This window comes from Dryobates pubescens, chromosome 5 (assembly GCF_014839835.1).
Source record: "Dryobates pubescens isolate bDryPub1 chromosome 5, bDryPub1.pri, whole genome shotgun sequence".
In the NCBI taxonomy this organism is placed as follows: domain Eukaryota; kingdom Metazoa; phylum Chordata; class Aves; order Piciformes; family Picidae; genus Dryobates; species Dryobates pubescens.
Genome location: NC_071616.1, coordinates 28,498,009 through 28,516,915, shown reverse-complemented (window position 1 = coordinate 28,516,915; position 18,907 = coordinate 28,498,009). Strand labels below are relative to the sequence as shown.

General features: G+C 40.0%; 2 protein-coding genes across 2 annotated transcripts; both read right to left on the bottom strand.

Moving 5' to 3' along the window:
• Positions 1 to 917: 917 nt before the first annotated feature.
• On the bottom strand, positions 918 to 4,352 carry LOC104306873 (alpha-1-antitrypsin). Its single transcript, XM_009907883.2, is given in 5 exon segments — positions 918 to 1,189; positions 1,895 to 2,042; positions 2,880 to 3,150; positions 3,615 to 4,320; positions 4,323 to 4,352. Coding segments are annotated over 5 exon segments (1,362 nt in total). The 3' UTR covers positions 918 to 982.
• Positions 4,353 to 15,532: 11,180 nt separating this feature from the next.
• On the bottom strand, positions 15,533 to 18,907 carry LOC104306872 (plasma serine protease inhibitor). The gene is made up of 4 exons (XM_009907882.2): positions 18,234 to 18,907; positions 17,099 to 17,369; positions 16,380 to 16,527; positions 15,533 to 15,848 (listed from the first exon to the last, which is right to left on the bottom strand). Exons 1-4 carry the CDS (start codon positions 18,877 to 18,879, stop codon positions 15,654 to 15,656), a joined length of 1,260 nt encoding a protein of 419 aa, XP_009906184.2. The 5' UTR covers positions 18,880 to 18,907; the 3' UTR covers positions 15,533 to 15,653.

The window sequence follows — 18,907 nt, the reverse complement described above, 5'->3', positions numbered from 1 at the left end:
ACTCATAGTATGTTTTTACTCTGTAATAATAACTCAATGTTAACATTTAGAAAATTGACTGCTCAACTATTACCTGTATTTTGTATGTGTGTCTATGAGAGATTAAAGAGGGTTAGCAGTCCCTAGGAAAACTCTGCTGTTCCTACTAAGGAAATATAAACCCTCTGCAGTTACAGTTTTTCATTCCTCCTGTTTTCTACCAAAATCTGAGAAGTCTAGCTGGAAAGTGTAATGGTGAAGGCAGTGCCAATAAAAGAAAGGAGTGACAACAAATCCCTTAAAAGGAAAGTGGTGTTATGTCACAGACTGCACACCAAAATTTTATCTCAGAGCCTTGGCACTAACAGCTCTACTGGCAAGATAAAACAGTCTTTTTACTGGTTATTTTATTACTTGTTATCAGATATTATTTTCATGAGGAGGGTTTCCATTGAGGAGAAGACAGGAGGAGGCAAGCTAAAACAGCTGCACTCATCAAGCCTTTTCATTGGTATATACTCTGATGTCCCAGTCGCTGATCCTGCAGCCTCACACTATACTTGGTTAAAAACAGATTAATTAATGGTAATTCACTCCAATGTTACGAGAAGCTGCATTTAAGACTTGTCAACAAACATTATTATGTTGAATAGACAGGACCTGTATCTCGCACCTCCTTTCCTCTTTCCCCTCTGCTGTCCCCTACACACACCACGAGTATACAGTAATAGCTACATCCTCTCTATACTTCGAACACCCTCAAATACTTCACAGGAGCATGTCAGGAAGGGCTTTTATAAAAAAACATGAAAAGTGACTTGTGTTTCATTAACACTACAAATATCAGTGACTTCTGGACAAGAAAAGCAGTTTTTTATGTTATATGGGATTAACAACATGTATAAGGATAATGGCTGAAAGATGAGTATTCATACGTAGCAGTACATGCTGGATCACAGGAATTTATCCAGCAAAGTGCATTAAGTGCGTGTCCTCTGGTTGATCAGTCATTTTTCAGAGGGTTCACAATTTTCCCCATGAAGAGGACAGTGCGGGTGTATTTGTCCAGAATCACTAGGAGAAAGGGCCTGTTGAATTTGACTCGAGGCGGGTGAGGAAAATCACCAGATCTCCAAGTAATCTCCTTCACTGTGGCCCCTGCTGCTTCAGTGCCATTCTCATGAATGTTCAGCACAGCTCTGTGAATCACCTGCAAAGACAGGAAGCAAAACAACCTCTAGCTAACAGGTGAGCAAGAAGAGAGCAACTGGTCACTCTCTATGCTCTTGGCAAAGGGGACTTGCCTGTGGCGAGACCCAGCAGCACCAGTCTCTGGGACGGTCATCACCAGTCACTTGCCTTCCCACCACAGTACAATCAGCCACTAGACCAGTCATGCAAGCCTCCTTCACTGAGTAACCCTCAAACAGCAGACTGCCAAAGAGCACTCAAGATGACCAATAGCAGCAAACTCTGGAAGCAAGAAACCTGGTAATTTAGCCTAGACTTAGTTTTGTCTTTGGCAACATCATGTATTATTGTAAATTTACCCTATCATCTAGCTGAAAAAAATAACTCTTTGAGAGCACCAGAAGAGCATGAACAACAGCCTTTTGGCCTCTGTAGGCAGAATTAAAGGAAATTTTACCAAAGCTAAGGTGTTACCTTTACAGAATTTTGTTTAGTAGCCAAAGAACATCTAATTATATGTATGTCGTCTTCTTTGTTCTCAAACCATGTATCTATAACCTGTATAAACATGTTTGGCTTCAGGTTTAGCAAAGGCAGAGCTGGCTTTGCCTTCAGACTGGCAGTTGTTGATGATTCAGTGATGCTTCAGAGAGACTGGGATATACCTTTCATGCAATATTAATAGACAAATCATATGATAGCTGTGTTTCACGTGCTGACTTACTTTTGAAACCATCAGACCAGGCTCTTCAGTAATCCCTGACAGATTAGCTTTTTCAGTGAACAGATCAATCATACCCACTTGTTTAACTATTTTTTTCACATCATAGGTTCCAGAAATAGAAAATTTTGGAATGTGCAGGTGTATTTTTCTGTAACAAATAACACAAATAAGGACAAATTGTCATCTTGGTAACACTCCTCAATGGCTTCAGTGTATTGAAACTTCACGCTCGCTTTTCTAAATCCTATCTCATGGGTCAGATAGCACTTCTGACCAGGTTATGTATCTAACATGGAGAGCTGGAGCAGAATGAGCCCATGTTATCCTGTGCCCTCACAGCAGGGCTCAGGGGTGGAAGACAAACTATACCAACTCTCTGGCAAACAGAGATACTACTGCCTGGTAGAAGTGGAGGTTTTTGTTTACTTTTTTGTTTGTTTGGTGGTGGTGGGTTTTTTTCTTTGTTTTGTTGTGGGGTTTTTTTTTTGGGGTGGTGGTGGGGGGGAGGGAGCAGGGGAGTGCTCTCAGGGTTTTTTTTCAGAAGAATGTAGCCAGCTGTCCTAAGGCTGTTTGAATATCCAACAGTGCCTGGCCCATCACAGAAATAGTTGCAGTAAGAGTGAATGAATACAATTTCCACTTTTGCATATGATGCTCTCACATTCTAACATCCAGTAGCTCCTCTTTTGCAGTTTCAGAATACCTATATGAAGCAAACGCCTGTTGACTTCTTAGCAGTGCTAAGCAACTTGACATTCGGCCAGCAATTTAGCCCAAGACAGATTCCAAATTCAATGCTCTATTCACTCCATACCCACAGCTCTTTCTCATTTTTCAGCTCAGATAAAGTAAGGTCCTGCACAGAGATGGACCATTAAGTGAATAGAGTTCAGTAAAATACGCAGTCTTTAATGTTTTGTCTTGGTGAGATAAACATTACTAATCTATAGCAGGGTCATCTCTTAACCTTAGCAAAAAAACTTACCTGTCTTGGAGGAACTTTTCCCATTTTGACACAGTCCTTTTCAAGAGAGCATCTTCCACCTGTTTCATCTTCCCCTCATCAGGCAAAACAAATAATGCCGCAGCATTTCCATTGTAAGGTATCTGAACCAACCAACAGGACAGCTCTTCATCAAAGTAATTTCTGTAGTAACCCTTTCGATACATCATGTCAACTTTTACAGAAGTTTCCTGATCCACAAAAAAGTCCTCCTGTTTTGTATACAAAGTACTGAAGGGCTTCTCCCAATGGGCTTATGACAAAAGGAAAAAACAATTCAGTGGAATACAAAGATGAATTTGTCATAGTGAATAAAGCAGAATCTATTCCCACAGCCCTCCTTTGATTAGAGCAAATACCTTTTCAAAATTATTGCATCCTAAGGTGTTACAGCACTGCTGTTTTGTTTTTTTTGTTGGGTTTTTTTGGTGTGTGTGCTTAAAGACAATTACAGGCAGATAATTCTGCAAACACAGTTTTTCACTAGAAAATGTGTTTTAAGTCACATTAAAGAATTTACCAAACTCAATAGTCTTTTGCTTAAGCAGGTGAGGACACATTTTTGCCAGAAATAAATATACAGACATGGTTTTACAGCAATATTTTCCAGATACTGAACATGGTTTCTTCTATTTAAACTACAGTTTCTTTCTTTCTCTTAAGTAGTTGTGCAGTAAGATCTAAGTTGCAACCTTCTCACCCTTCAATATTTCTTACCTTTAAAGAAGACATAGTTAACAAGAACCAATGCAGTGAGAGGATCGATATTTTCTACTAGTTTAACAATTTTCCCACTTGTCTTTTCCTCAATGTAACTGTTGATCTGATTCTCAGCACCAGATGAGTTGTTAAAGTCAGTAGAAAAGACTTCAGAATCATAAAAGCTTTTGACATCATCCAAGAACTTCTGTAGTGGTTTTAGTGTCACTTCTATAAAAAGGGCATTGCCCAGGCTCAGCTGGAGCTCACTCTCTGAACGGTTCAGCATGTGGAGGAGTTGGCAAAAACCTTCATGTATCTGCTGCTCCTGAGTCTTTTTCAGGTTAAAGGCAAGCCCTTCCAGAATCTGCGTCAGTGTTGCCGCCTTAGCACCAAGTGCCAGCATTGCAAAGGAAGCAGAGATGCTTATGGGCGAAAAGAAAATATTTTGGTCAGTTGCTTCGGATGTGACCAGCTTGTAAAATGAAAATGCAAAGTCAGCGTTGCTGGGAACTAGCTTGGCAAAGGTTTTGTTCTTAAATGGATAAATTACCTCCTCACGAGAACTGCGTCCAGGATAATGTGACCCTTTAGAATCATCCTGCTTATTGCGGTAGTGAGGATGCCGACACTGGACAACAGTGCACAAACCAGCCAGCAATAAACACAAAGATAAGGTGGGTTTCATTTTCCTTTTAACTGTTTCTGGAAAAGAGATAGACATGGAAAACATGGCATGGAAATGATTTTCTTCATGTTGTATGCTCCAGACAAGTAAAATGAGGCTCTCATTCTGAAACATACCTCTTCTCATAACACTCCTGCTCTCCAGAGTTCTACACTTTTATGTTTCACATTCCTGATGCGTGCCAGTGATCTCCAGAAAGAATATGTCTCCAGACACACTATTTGTATAACCATGCTCTCTCTCTAAAGAAGTATTTTGGATCTTATTAACTTTTTAAAAATAGGATAGGACCACATTTCCTTAAATTTGAAAAGAACTAGAGATTTGTGACCTTTTCCCCAGATTAAGTGGTAGAAGTTGGATTTGTGCTGAGCTACTGCATCCCTGTTAGTCTTCCTCAACCCATCAAGCAACTAAATTATTTTGAATAATAATATGATACAAACACAGGTAATACTGTCCAGGACCAAAATTACTAAATATTTCTACTGTTTCTTCAAAGGTAAAATACTGGATTGCTGTGATAACAAAGTATATTGGCATCTTTATTGTTTCCCAAACAAATTTCATTTAGTTTTTTGAAGTAGCTTTGTCACTGGCAGCCAGTTCTTGATGTCTTTTGACATGTTTTGGTGGTTTGCATTACAGGTATATCACCTTGTTTCTATGTAACAAGGCACACTTCCCAGGCAATAAAATAATCTGAAAGAAAATACCAAAACTGTCCAAGGGAAAACTAAAAAGGTACTTACACTGGTATGGAAAAGATCTTGCTGTGTCCATCTGGTCTTGTCTGCTCCTTCTTCTCTTCAGAACCATTGAACAGGAGTAAGCAGAGTACTCCTGTTAATCATTAATTAATTCAAATAAAAATTGACAGCAAGGATGCATAGCAATCAGTAAACACCAGATATTCTGGACAGTTTGTTTGAACCTGGTGTTGAGATTTCACACAAATCAACAGTGCCATGTGGTGGGGCTGTGGATAGGAGAGAGTGGAGGAGAGACTATATCTCCAGCTGCTTCCATACTTGTAAATTGACATGAGAATTACACTGCTGTGGATGCCTGGCAGGACAGTCATAGGCATATCCTTTGTGGTTGAAGTGAAACACACTGAATTCAGGTGAAGGCCACCCCTTGCCTGGGTCTGGCTGCAGGAAATGAAGCACAGCTCATCAGTGACCACAGCCTTCCTGCCTGACCATCCTATTAGTTTGATTCTGGGGAACCAACAGATGGAATGAGAACACTGACAGAGTCATAACCTCTCTGTTAGGATTTCAAAATGAGGTTTGGATTTAGAAAGCCCTTCTGTCCTACTGTATACCTCAATCACAACCTTTGACACAGATCTGAAATTGTCTTGGAGCTTTTCTTAAGGGAAGCAGACTGTATGTGATTGGTGAATCATCTCTAGGTTTCTTTAGAGAATAGCATGACATTACCACTGTGTTGAGACACTTATAGTCAACACAGCTGTTCACTCATTACTGTTGGCCATCATCGGTGATTAATTGGGAACCTACTGAAGTGTTTTCCTATTGTTCAGTTCCAGACACTGACTGCTGGTCAGTGAATACCCTTTTAATCAGGTCAAACTTCTGTATCATGTGCAACTGAAATGGACCCCAGCAGCACACAAAAACTACCAATCCACCTTTCAGCTAGTGCTAAAGGCGTGCTGGCATCACTGTTCAGTATAGAATATCATATATGAACAGACCACTCAAGGACAATCTAAGGCAGGGAATTATTTTTTCACAGATCTGGTTGTCCCAGGGGGACTCGTCTCCATTGTGCAGGATGGTTTTGTCATCCCACTTAGCAGTTTTACTGATATTCTCATAATGTAGTTGTGAAATATGTGGTCTGCATCTCATTGCATTCATGTTGTTGGAACACCCCAAGAGACTGACAGTGAGAGTCAGAGTTTGATGTGAGAGTAATATCCATGATCCATAAATCACTGTCATTATGCTGTAGCATATCTTGCCTTTTACAGAAATGCATAGATACACACAACTTCTGCTGAGAATCAAAACTCTTTCTACTTTGATCATTATTTATATCTCTCTCTATATATATGTCTTTAAGTATATCATGTTTTGCCAAGATGTTGGAGGGAGAGAAATTAAAAAAAAAAAATAAATATCCCCCACTAATTAAAAATTTCAGTGTGCTGGAAAAACAGAGCACACTTTCTTGTACTCCCTAAAACTTTCACCAACTTGTATACCGCACTGACATGTCATGTTGACAATCAGTTCTCTTAAGGGACTGTCATGATCTAACCCCAACTGGGAGCTCAGCTCCACATAGCCAGTTGCTTAGTTCTCCACCCTGGTGAGCTGGAGAGAGAATCAGAAGGGTTAAAGCAAGAAAATTTGTGAATTGAGAAAAAGATGGTTTAATAAGTAAAGAAGAAACCATGCACACAGGCAAAGCTGATTAAGGAATTTGATCACCATTTCCCATTGGTAGGCAAGTGTTCTTCCATCTCCAGGAAAGCAGAGCTCCATCCCACATAATGGTCACAACAGACAGCAAACACCAACATTCTGAATGTTTCCCCCTTTTGTCTCCAACCTCATATTCCTGTGTATGATGCCATATGGTATATAATACTCCTTTGGTCAGTTGGAGTCAGTTGTCTTCTCACAACATTTTGTGCACCTCCAGCCTATTCAGTGATGAATTGGTGTGAGGAGAGGAAAAGGCCTTGACTCTGTGTAACAACTGCTCATCAGTAACTAAAACATCACTGTTTGAGGAACAAATCCAGAACATAGCTCCATACTAGCTACTATGAAGAAAAGGAACTTTACCCCAGTCAAAACTGGCACAAGGACTAATCTAGATGATATTTCTAATTTTCCATTAACTCTAGCTTCCATTTTAACTCGTATTTCTTCATCAGGATACCTAGGTGTGCTCATTCCTTCATGCAGGTTTCTTTTTACCTGTCTTCCTGAAATTCATTCACCATGTATGAATATTGATAACTGAATTTCAGTATAAAAGCTGAGGAAAAGTGACACAATGTGTATTGCAATCCAAAAAGATTTTTTTGTGTGTGTGGATGTGGCCTGCTCATGTGTTTGCTTAGTTACTAGCTAATTAAGTATAATCCGGAGAATGTAACCCGGAAGATGCTCTTATCAGTTGCAAACTTAAAAAAAAATAAAGTAAATTATGAGGATACTTCAAGGTACTAATTTTGTTGTTGTTATTGTTGTTGTCTGTTCTTTTTGTTTGTTTGTTTGTTTTTACTGCATTGGTGAAGAATTTCAACATCTTTGAAAAGACCACTAGTACAGATGAGAGCCAGTGCCAGGAGGGAGAGCAAAGAGGAGTGGCCAGTTCAACACACATGTCCCTCTCTATGAGTTCCCAGGCATTTGGCTTTGAAGAAAAAACCTCAAACTATGTCAGGTGTCAAAATGCCGTGCATGAATTGTTCAATGCATCTGAATGGAAGCATACTTGTGGGGAGCTGCATTTATTATCTATGATTTAGATACGATTTAGATATTATCTATGATTTAGATATGAGTTATTTATTATCTATGGTTTAGGTGTCTGAGGGCAATATTGGAAAGGGAACTGTACCTTCTTCCCCTCAACCTCAAACCGAGAGTCTCATCCCATGGCTGTTTCATATGGCTGTGTATAGTCCAGCAGCAAAACAAGGCAAGGCATAACAGTTGCTTTTTTAACTCAGCAGTAATAATCTTTTGCTTGTAATCTAGTAACATGAGTGGCTGATCACTTGCTCCAGATACAAGACCCTCAAGTTTTACAAACTATCAGGTTTTACATTCTGAGATAACCAGACCCAAATCCACTTGGCAGAGAAGTGTCTCATCTTCAGACTGCAAAAGTCTGATAAGAAAGCGAAGGGAATTCCCAGCCTTCCTTCTAAGGATGATCTGCTTAACGATCTGCTTAAAAATGTAAAAACTGCTTATGAGAGATGTGTTGATAATTATACGTGAATACCCATGCGTGTTTCACCTACCTGCGAAAGGCATATAATATAAATGTATGCAACTATGCATGCAGTTACAGATATTCATAGTACTGGAGAAGGTTTGATGTGTTAATCCAATAAGGCAAGCACAAACCTGAGAGATAGGAAGTTTATGTTTCCCTCAAAGAAACAAAGCCCCTAGGAGTTGTTTTTGAAAGTGATACCTGATTGCACAAGATATGGAAGTGTTATTAATTCCACTCATATGAGTACATCCGCTACAGATAATTGTTATCTTTGCTAAATCAGAACCTGTGGCAATAATTAAGGCATTATGATTTGAAATGGAAAAAATGCTATCTCTAAGTAATCGTGGTGTTTCCTTAACATAACAATAACTTGAAAACACTCCTTTAAGAGCTTTGAGGAATTGCACATTTACTAGGTTTTTATATGCAATTACTTTAAATGAATTTTTGCTAAAAGCTAGGCAAAATAAGGTTTTTTTCCCCATCCTGATATGATGTAAAAATACATTAATTTACCAAGAATTGTTGAAAAACTTGGGAGTTGCTGTTAATTGAAAATGAAAGGTAAAAAAAAACAAACCAGTAAGCAAAAGACAATGAAGTAAGTGGACACAGCTGTAAATATTCAGGCTAAGAGGAATTAACTCTTTCAGTCAATCTGTCACCAGAACAGAATGTGTCATATGCTCTCTTTTGCATTCATATTCATTTTAAGATCCACTTTTCATTATATCTTGCATTTCCTCTGTCCACAGGTATTTTCTCTTGCTCTGAGGTTCTTTCCTGGGTGCAACCAAGTCATTATGAGAACTACAACTCATAGTGAATTATCTTATTCTATGTCATTTTTTCTTTTCAAATATTTTCCTTCATCCCTGTGATCTGTTTCCTACATGAGATACAGTAAACAATATAGCAGTGTTTTCCTTAATAAAATATTTGCACAAGTTAAACAGTCTTCTTAGACCTTGCACATGAGCATTATATAGCTGTTAATAGAAGTTTTCCATCCACTGAGGATATGTTCTGTCTTGGAAAACTCAATTGAATGAGATAAAAAATAAGATAAATAAAGAGCCCTTTGTATAAATCAGGCTAATTCACTTGTAATAAATTAACCTTGAGGGGTAGGATTGAACTGAAAACCTGCTTTTATCATGGAAGTTCTCTTTTGCAAGAAGTCAGCAGTCATTTGCAGCGATATCCATGCTGATCTGAGTTCTTATAATCAAGGTATTAATCACATGCAAGGAAATCTACATTAAATGAATGTATTGTAGGGTGTTTTTTAAAAACTGTAAGTCTGAGGAAAGCATAATGATTAAGTTATTTTTAAAAAACAAAAAAATGTTCTTTATTATGCCTGGAACTGAGAACTTAATAAATGATTTTTCCATATCAGTCTTTGCTGGCTAACAGTTTACAGAGAACAAATAGCATACATGTGTGAAGTTTAAATATAAAGAACGTAGCCTCATGCAGGTAAGGACAGAGGTGCACCACCCATCAGGGAATGCTGAATGGACGTGTAAGATTTTAAAGTTGTGCCAGAGGACCTGAAGATACATGGTCCATGGTTATCTTCATGATCCTTTCCCTCTTGAGAACTTGCACTCATTCCAGCTCCCACAGCAGTGAATATTTAGAGTTGTCAGTGAAACGGCTCCATTTAAAAACCTTTGTATTTCTTTACACTTTTTTGCGCTGGGTAACCCTGGTACCTCTGTGCTTTGAAGGCAAGAGCTGAATGAAGGATTAGGTAGTAACTGCCATAACTTTTTATTATACCTTGGAAAGGTACCTAGAGCCATGTCATAGCCATAGAATCATTTAGGCTGAAAAAGGCCTTTAAGATTTGGCAGTGTTAACAGCCCAACTGCCAAGCTCGCCACTAAAAAAGATCCCTGGACACCACATCTACAGGATTTTAAAATGCCTTTTAAATATCCTTTAAAAAGGATAGCAGTTCAGTCACTTCCCTGGACAGACTTAAAACACTATTTCTGATACAAACCAGGATGCTGTTTGTCTTCTTGGCACCTGGACACACTGCTGACTCATATTCAGCCAGGTATTGGCCAACACTCCAAGGTCCATTTCCTCTGGTCAGCTATCCAGACATTCTTCCCCAAGCCTGTAACACTGCACGTGAGCCACGTGAAGGAACCACCACTCGACCGTGCTGGATCCACCAATCAAACCTTGGCCGCCAAACCTATTCTATTCAGAGCCCTCTGTAGAGCTTTTCTCCCCTCAAGAACTGAGGTGTGCATTCAATCTGCGCATCAAGGTCATTAATAATGATATTAAACAGAACTGGCCTCAATACTGAGCCCTGGGTAACACCACTTCTGACTGGCTATCAACTAGATCTAAATCCTGTTCACCAAAACTCTTTGGGCCTGGCCAGTTTTTAACCTAGCAAAGTCTACACCTATCCTTTTCACATTTCCAGAATGCTGTGGGAAATGGTGTCAAAGACTTTTCTAAAGTCCACAGAGACAACATCCACAGCTGTTCCCTCATCCTCTAAGCAGGTCACCTTGTCATAGAAGGAGATCAAGTTAGTCAAGCAGGACCTGCCCTTCATAAATCCATGCTGACTGGGCCAGATCACCTGGCTGTCCTGTGCATGCCATGTGATGGCACTCAAGATGTTCTGTTCCATAACCTTTCCCAGCACTGAGGTCAGACTGAAAGGCCTGTAGTTGCCCAGATCCTCCCTCTGGCAGTTCTTGTAGAAGGCCATCATATTTGCTAACCTTCAGTCAGCTGGGACCTCCATGGTTAGGCAAGATGGCTCATAAATGATGGAAATTATTTATTTTAGTGAGCACTTCTGCCAGCTGCCTCAATACCACTGTGTGAATCCCATCCTGTTCTATAGACTTGTGGTTGTCCAAGTGATGTAACAGGTCATTGATAATTTTCTCTTAGATAATGGGGCCTCCATTCTGCTCCTCATCTCCTTGTCCTGAAGGGACAAAAAGCCTCAAATATGCTCTGAATCAGACAATGGGACAGGTTTTTCAGGAAATAGCCCACATTGCCCAGGCTTGTTTGAACATGCCCTCGAGTCCAAGTGGGCCAGGTGTGTGCGTCTTTGGCCACGTTTGGAGAAAACTCATTCTATAGGTTACAGTGTCAGGTTTTTTATCTCTTAATCTGTTCTCACTGGCCATCAATGTCTTGGGAAATCTATAAATACCAGCCCAAAGAGCCAGTGCCTTGCCTTGCAATTATCCAAACTCTGGCAGAAGTCACCAGCCTTGCTTGGAATCTGAGCTGTGCTTCAGTTTACCCACACAAGACTGCAAGACCACTCACTGTAAGCATTGTAAAGCCCAGGAGCAGAATGGACATGTCTTGCCAGGCTGAGAGATGAAACCCAGGAGGAGCCAAGAATACTTGGGACAGTTTCATTTTATTGGAAGAAGCAATGAGCACCGCTGCAAAGATGACAGAAGGCATCAAGTACCTCAGCCTTTTCCTCATCCTTTGTCACTGTTTCCTTCAGCATTCCATAGAGAATGGAGATTCTACTTAGACCTCCTTTTGCTGTTAACGCACTCATAGAAATATTTTAAATTGTCTTTTATGTCATTAGCCAGATTAAGCTCTAGTTGTCTTTGTCTCTTCTAATTTTTCCCTGTATAACTTCACAACATCTCTGCAGTCCTCCCCCTTTTGCAAATGTCATAAACTCTCCTTTTTTCCCCTTGAGTTCCAGTCAAAACTCCCTGTTCAGCCAGGTTGGTGGTCTTCATCACCATCATCTCATCTTTCAGCACATGAGGACAACCTGTTCTTGCATCTTCAAGATTTCCTTCCTGAAGACTGTACTTCTTGGTTTCCTTCACCCTTCAGGACTATGTCCCAAGTGACTCTGTCAATCGGTCTCCAAAAGAGGCCACATCTGCCCACTGAAAGTCTAAAGTTCCCCTCCTTACTCCTCCAAGAATTGAGAACTCTATCACTTTGTGATCACTATGCCAAATTCATATTTCCTTGAAATTGTAGCATCAATCTAGGGCCAAATTGATTACATATATGTGGCCAGAGGACTGGTCTGCCCATTCAAGGGCAAGTTCTATAGATACCAGAGTTAAGGTTCAAATCCCATAGATGGAAATAAGAAAGGAAAGCCCAAAGTACTGGTAGCATTTGAATAGAAAGGCTTATGTGAGCAATTAGTGCTTCTGTGATTATGTGTCTGCTTTCTGCCTTTAGGCCTTGAGTGAACCACTTTTCTTACAGATGAAGGGTAAAATCCATTGGACACATATCACATTAGCCTTGCACTCCCACTGCTTCATGGCTTGTGACAGCATATTTCATGGTCTCTGCCATGGGGCAAAGCAAACAGAGCTTTACTAACAGAAGCCATTCCATTAGCAAACAGTTTCAGCAGACGATAAACAAGGTCAAACAGAACAAACTTGCTGTCTCCTACATGGCTCAGGGACTGACAGGAGAAGCCTGGCACTGAGGTCTGCTAGGGCACAGTTAGACTGCCTTTCAGGGTGACAGTCCAGTGAGTCTATTTTCCCTTACAGTTGAGATACATGTTCTTTAGGTAAGTCCTTTTTCTCAAAGCTTAATGTCAGATTGTGACTAATGCACCCACGGAGGGTCATTTGTCTTGGGTGTTTATGATAGGGGGGGTTATATACTCCACTCAAACTTGTATTATCCCCTTCTGTTGACTGTCACTGCTGGAAGTCAAGCCAATGACAGTAGGGTTTAAAGAAGCTCTACTTCTCTTTCAGGACTTAGTTTGAATTCAGGTGTCCCATAGACTGAGAAAATGCATGTGGAAGATTAAGCTGTCCTAATCAGATCCAGTTTTGTTGTATTAGAATGTTGAAGGATGTTAATAAAATCAATTACAGATGAAGGACACTATACAAGAAATGTGTTTACCACAGATAGAATGAATACACAGTCCCTACATGAAGATTTTAGCTTATGTCTATCAGACTTTTTAATTTCCTTTTTTACCTTTAATACAACAAAATAGGAAACAAAAGAGGAATGTTCCCTGCCACACATTAAGGTAGACAAAAGTAAGAGTGGTAAATAATGCAAGGTAGACCAATGTAATTAAGGTTTTTTTTGGAATTAGGACAAAATGCCCCTTCTCTCTACAGAAAGCTTTGCAAAATTATCCAACTCTTAATGAACATCATCAGGACTATGCTGAGAGTAGCATCAGCCAGGCAGGTTCAGTCTCTAGACTCTTTGTGTCTCCATACTGTGAATTCAAGGTGTTACTGTGCTTTACACATATGTATGGCACAAGACTAATTTGTTTCCTGTCTTCCACATATCCTCTCCATTTAGAGAAATTTAGGATGATCTTTCTTCTCATTCCAGGTCCCTATCACAGCTCCTATCAATCTTCTGGTATGAAACCTTAAGTTCTTCAACTGGAGGAAAACTGTGGTGATGTCCCACACCTTGGTAGATTCCTCCCAAATCCATCAAGCATTCAAAGCTGTCCTGTTTGATACTTGTGCCAGACACAGCCATTCCTCACACTCCAGTGTGAAAAATCCCAGTGCAGCTCTTCTGCAGTTCCTTGCCTCCACTCTCTAAAGCAAAGTACTTGGATGTAGATGCAGCAGGAAGTTGCTCCATGTGTTATTTCCCAAAGCCACCGCTCTGTCCTAGCAACCATAAGATTTTTCCTAACCTCTTTCCCTTTAGCAATAGACCAAGAACCTGTTTTTCTGCCAACCCACTCTGATAAAAATCTCATCATCCCACCTTCTAATCAGTACCAGTACACCGATTTATCAGAGTGAGATCTCACTGGAGCTGCTCCCAGCTCTAGTTGAGTTTCTACAGCACCATGGAAAGGTCTGCCTCATACCACAGCAAGTTATCATTGATCTTAGCTCCGTGAAAGGCACTGTTTTGCACAGAGACATATCTCCTAGTCCACTGAATGATGGCATCTTACCTCAGCAGAAGGAGTACCTCAGGGCTTCCACTGAGTTCTTACTGCTTGGAGCAAAGAGACTAATACAAAGCAGCGGTCTCCAAGTCTCCTGAGTGAGAAACATAGCCTTCTGTACACCATGCTGCAATTACTGATGGGTCTCAATAAAACACTTCTTTACAGAGTAGACCAAGTTTGGGAGCATAAATCAGAGGGCCAGAAAAATGTCCAGGGTAGTGAGTTTGTTTGTTCGTTTGGGGTTTGCATCACCTTCTCATTGCTCACAGCACATTGCTAGGACTGCTGTAGAAGTGAGCCTTGTGTGTTCATATTGCCAGGAAGAAGTAAACTATGCTTGCAAAAAAATTATTCAAGGTGAATATACAATGGCACGAGTCAAAGTAGTGCAGTGATAGATCAGCTGTCGAAGCAGATGTCAGCCTCTCCTTGAGAGAGCAGCTGTGCAATAAGGGCTTTGCTGTAGAATTCACTAAGGCTGAGCACTGTACCCCAGGGCTCAGTTGTGGTTCCTGGATTATCTACAGGCCCACAGCAGCAAGAGAGTATTTGTGCACAGTGCCTTGCAAACAGGTATTACTGAAGTAGGCATATAAGGAGAGAATGCAAATAATTGCCATCTCCATATGAAAAAGGTTTGAGTCATTTAAAAGCCTGCAGAACACATTTTACAGAAATGCTGCTGTGTTACTAAGAATGACTGAAAGTTCTGTTGACTTGGAGTTATAGAGTGATACCAGGACACTGGAGTCAGTCCTTAAATGATGGATTTAAAATAACAGTATTTATTTTATTCACCAGTCATGGCAATAATTAATGGATGACATCAAATGACAAGTCTTTGACAGTTTATGCCTAAATTCACTGCATCTCAAAGCCCATTGTCTCAGAGATTGTCTTTTTTACTTTTTGTCCATGCTTTTTTTAAGATGTTCTAGGCAACGAGCTGTACGATGTGAGAAAGAACAGATTGGCTGAAGAAAACCTACAATGGCCTAGGCAGCAAAGAGCTATGTAAGCAAGAAAGGTCTCTATAGGGACCAGCTCAGGTAAATACTGATCATCAGCATGTCCTGGAGAAGGCGTGATTGAATAGCAGGGGATAAAGCTTTTGGTGAATAATACAGAACTGAAAGTAGTCTGGGGAAAACTGCAGAGAGAATTCACTTGTAGGAATAAAAGCAGGCTTTACAAAAAGATTATCTTCCAAGGAAAATTTGGAAAATGTATTAATAATTGAAATTACCCAACTTGGGAAAGTGTTACATTTAAAAACAGTCAGTTGTTGAGAGGGAAATTCCTCATTTACTTCTTAATATTCCTCAATCAGAGAGTAGTTAGTAGTATTAAATGACCCACATGTGCAAACACATCTCTAATACCAGTATGTGCTGTAAGTCAGCAATTACTTCTTAGTGGGATCAACAATCTTCCCCATGAAAAGTATTGTGCTGGTTTCTTTGTCAGAAATCAAGATAATGAAGGGCTTGTTGAATTTGATGGTAACAGTATGATGGAAACCTCTGTTCAAGATCATGGCTGTGGCTCCTGCAGCTGTAGTTCCAGCCTCATCGACTTCCAACAGGGCCTTGTGAATTGCCTGCAAGGAAAGAAGCAAACATTGTGGTTTATATATATGGGACAGCAAGCAGAAGATAAACTCTTTTCTTATGGAGTACTTTGGAGAAGAAAGGAGTGGCAAAATCCAGTGGACTAAACTCCAACAGTCTACAAGGGTGTTTTACATGTTAGGAAAGAATGAGGATTGGCAAAAATAAAAATGGACACGCTCTAAATGCAGCCTTACCAGTGCTGAGTAGAGGGGAGTAATAATGGTCCATGCACCAGCTGGTTTATTTTCTTAGATAGTTTGAACTTCCATTAGCAACATTTCTCTGTTATTCCAAGGCTAATGAAAGATTAGTATTTAAATGCTAATAATAGGATGTGGTGGGTACAGCAGACCCTTTCTGTAGGAAAGCACAATTACTAAGCAGGCCCCTACATGTCATTGTGAGTTTTACTTATAACCAGTAAGACGAGGAGGGAAAGCAAGTCTTTAAAAACACTACATATAATTGGTCAACATAACCAAACATCAACCCATCACCAGCTCTGTCTGTTCACTTACTTGTGAAATCTGAAGATTATGGCTAGCACTAATTCCAGACAGATCAGCATGGCTAGAGAATACTTCGGTAATGCCCATTTCCTTGAACAGTCTTTTAACATCATAAGACCCACTAATAGAAGTCTTTGGTAACTGCAGATGTAACGATCTGTTGATCAAAGCAAAGAAAACAGCAGTGAAGCATTGCAGCCTTGTTTCACCCAGCAAGCTGGCTATTATGCAATTCAGTGACATTTTTGAGTGACATTATTTTGAGTGCTAATTTGTTTGATGGTAGCATTTGTATTCCCTGAGAAATTTCAGCATCTAAAGAGAAGCACCATCTTCTTGTACCTACATTCTCTCTTTGATTTTGGAAAAAGAAACTAACTTCTTCACTGTCATTCTTTCATCCCAGTGCCACATACAGAGCCAGTAGAGTTTTGGGGTTAGAGGGCAACAGAGAGTAAGCAGACCAACAGTGGAAAGTCTAGAAGGGAAACGGAGGATAAAAAACAAGACGTATGGTAGCCAAAAAGTAGCCAAACAAGTCTTGAGGCAGTTCTTAGTATGTTGTGCTCCCTTCTGTCAAGTCAAAGAGCCTCCAATTCCTTATTTGATTATTCTCTGCTCTGACTCCTCTTGAGAGTCCCTGATTGGGACATTATACTCAGGGGGAGGCTGTCTAGTAAAAATAATGATACATCCTGAAATATAGTAATCCATCTAACTACAGTTACCTGGTCTCAAGATTTTTATCCCATTTACAAACAGTTTCCTTGGAGAGAGCATCTTCCACTTGCTTCATCTTTCCATCATCAGGCAGAATCAGCAATGCTCGTGCAGTGCCCTGGTAAGGCAGCTCTACCACTTCACAAGAGAGATCCTCGTCGTAGTAACTTTCATAGTTACTTTCACTTTGCATCATGTTGACTCTAACAGATGTATTTGTGCTCACAAAAAAATCACCCTCGTATGTACGTGAAGGATCAAAAGATTTTTCCCAAGCAGCTAATGGGGGGAAACAGAAGATAGTATGTTCAAACATGTGGTCATAAAAGGTCATTAAAAAATGGCTGATAGAAATCAGACCAACTTAAATGTGAGAATGCTGGAGGGATTTTTTTGGAGGAGAGGATCACTAAATTACTGCAGCCTTTTGCACAACACACAAGGAAGTATTTTATCTGTGCAGTATGTTCAGCATAGTTAGTGTAAGTCCTGTCTTTCTGAAAAACAACCAAAGGTTAGTGAGAATCAATGGACTAATTCCTGCTTCTATTGTAGCCCTGTGTTCCAATCACTTGTGCCTTTTGTGTCATTTGAATTGCACCATAGGACTTTGTTATTCCTTTCTTGTTAGGCATTAGGTGATGCAAGCTGACTGCACTCAGCCTGGTGAGGAATTAATCAGCAGAATAAAGGATCCATTTAAGTAGGGCTTCAGAACCACAGGTCCTCCAAATGCTGTGTCCCAGGTTTTCATGCAGTGTACCTAGTATATCTACTGGACATTCTGGAAGTGCAAGGATGTCAGTCCACACAGTTTGACTTGCAGAAACAATCAGCATAGAGATCTTGGGAACATCTTCATGATGCCCTCAGACCAGCGAAACTGCATGCAGTGGGTCCCTGTCTGTGAGGAGGTCCACTGCTGTGGGACTTTTCTATCTACAGCTTTCAGGTAAACTGGGCCAAAATCAAGCAGTCAGTATTTCTCAACAGTGATATATGCTGCTTTTGACCAGATCCAGTCTTTACTTGGAAGGTCCTGCACAGTTTGGCTCTAATAAACCACCAGCTGTTCCCTACAATTTATTTTGTTTATTTTTTAAACCAAAACAATATATTGGAAAATTATGCTAAAAATCTTACCTTTAAAATAAATGTGGTTAACAAGAACCAACACAGTGCTCGGATCAAGATAACCAATTAATTCAGGAATTTTCCCCTTTGTTTTCTCTTCCACATATGTATTGATTTGCTTCTTAGCTTCTTCTGGTTTATGAAAATTGCTAGAAAAAAAATCTGCATCATAAAACTTTCTGGTGTTTTGTAAAAATGTCTCCTGGAGTTCATACTCAATAGCTGTAAAAAGGGCATTCCCTATATTTAATGTGGTGTTAACATCAGTGCAGTTAATGACTGCTAAAACCTTATGAAAACTTTCATGTATATCATGTATGTGAGTCTCGGACAGGTTGTCAAAGCCCAGTCCTTCGAAGATCTGAGCCAGAGTGGTTGACTTAGCACCAACAGCCAGCATGGCAAATGCAGTGGAGATGCTCAAGGGAGAAAAGAAAACATTTTTATCAGCTTCATTTGATACAGCTTGCTTGTAAAATCTAAATGCAAAATCCGCATAGTTAGAGCCTTGCTTGTCGCAGTTATACTTTAACAAATTTTCTGTTCCATCATGTAGATTACTGTTATTGACTTCATGGCAAACATCTTGGTGGTGGCAATGGGTCACAGCACAAAGAACAGCAAGGAGTAAACACAAGCTCAGGAAACACTTCATCTTCTTTTGAAATTATTCTGTCACAAAA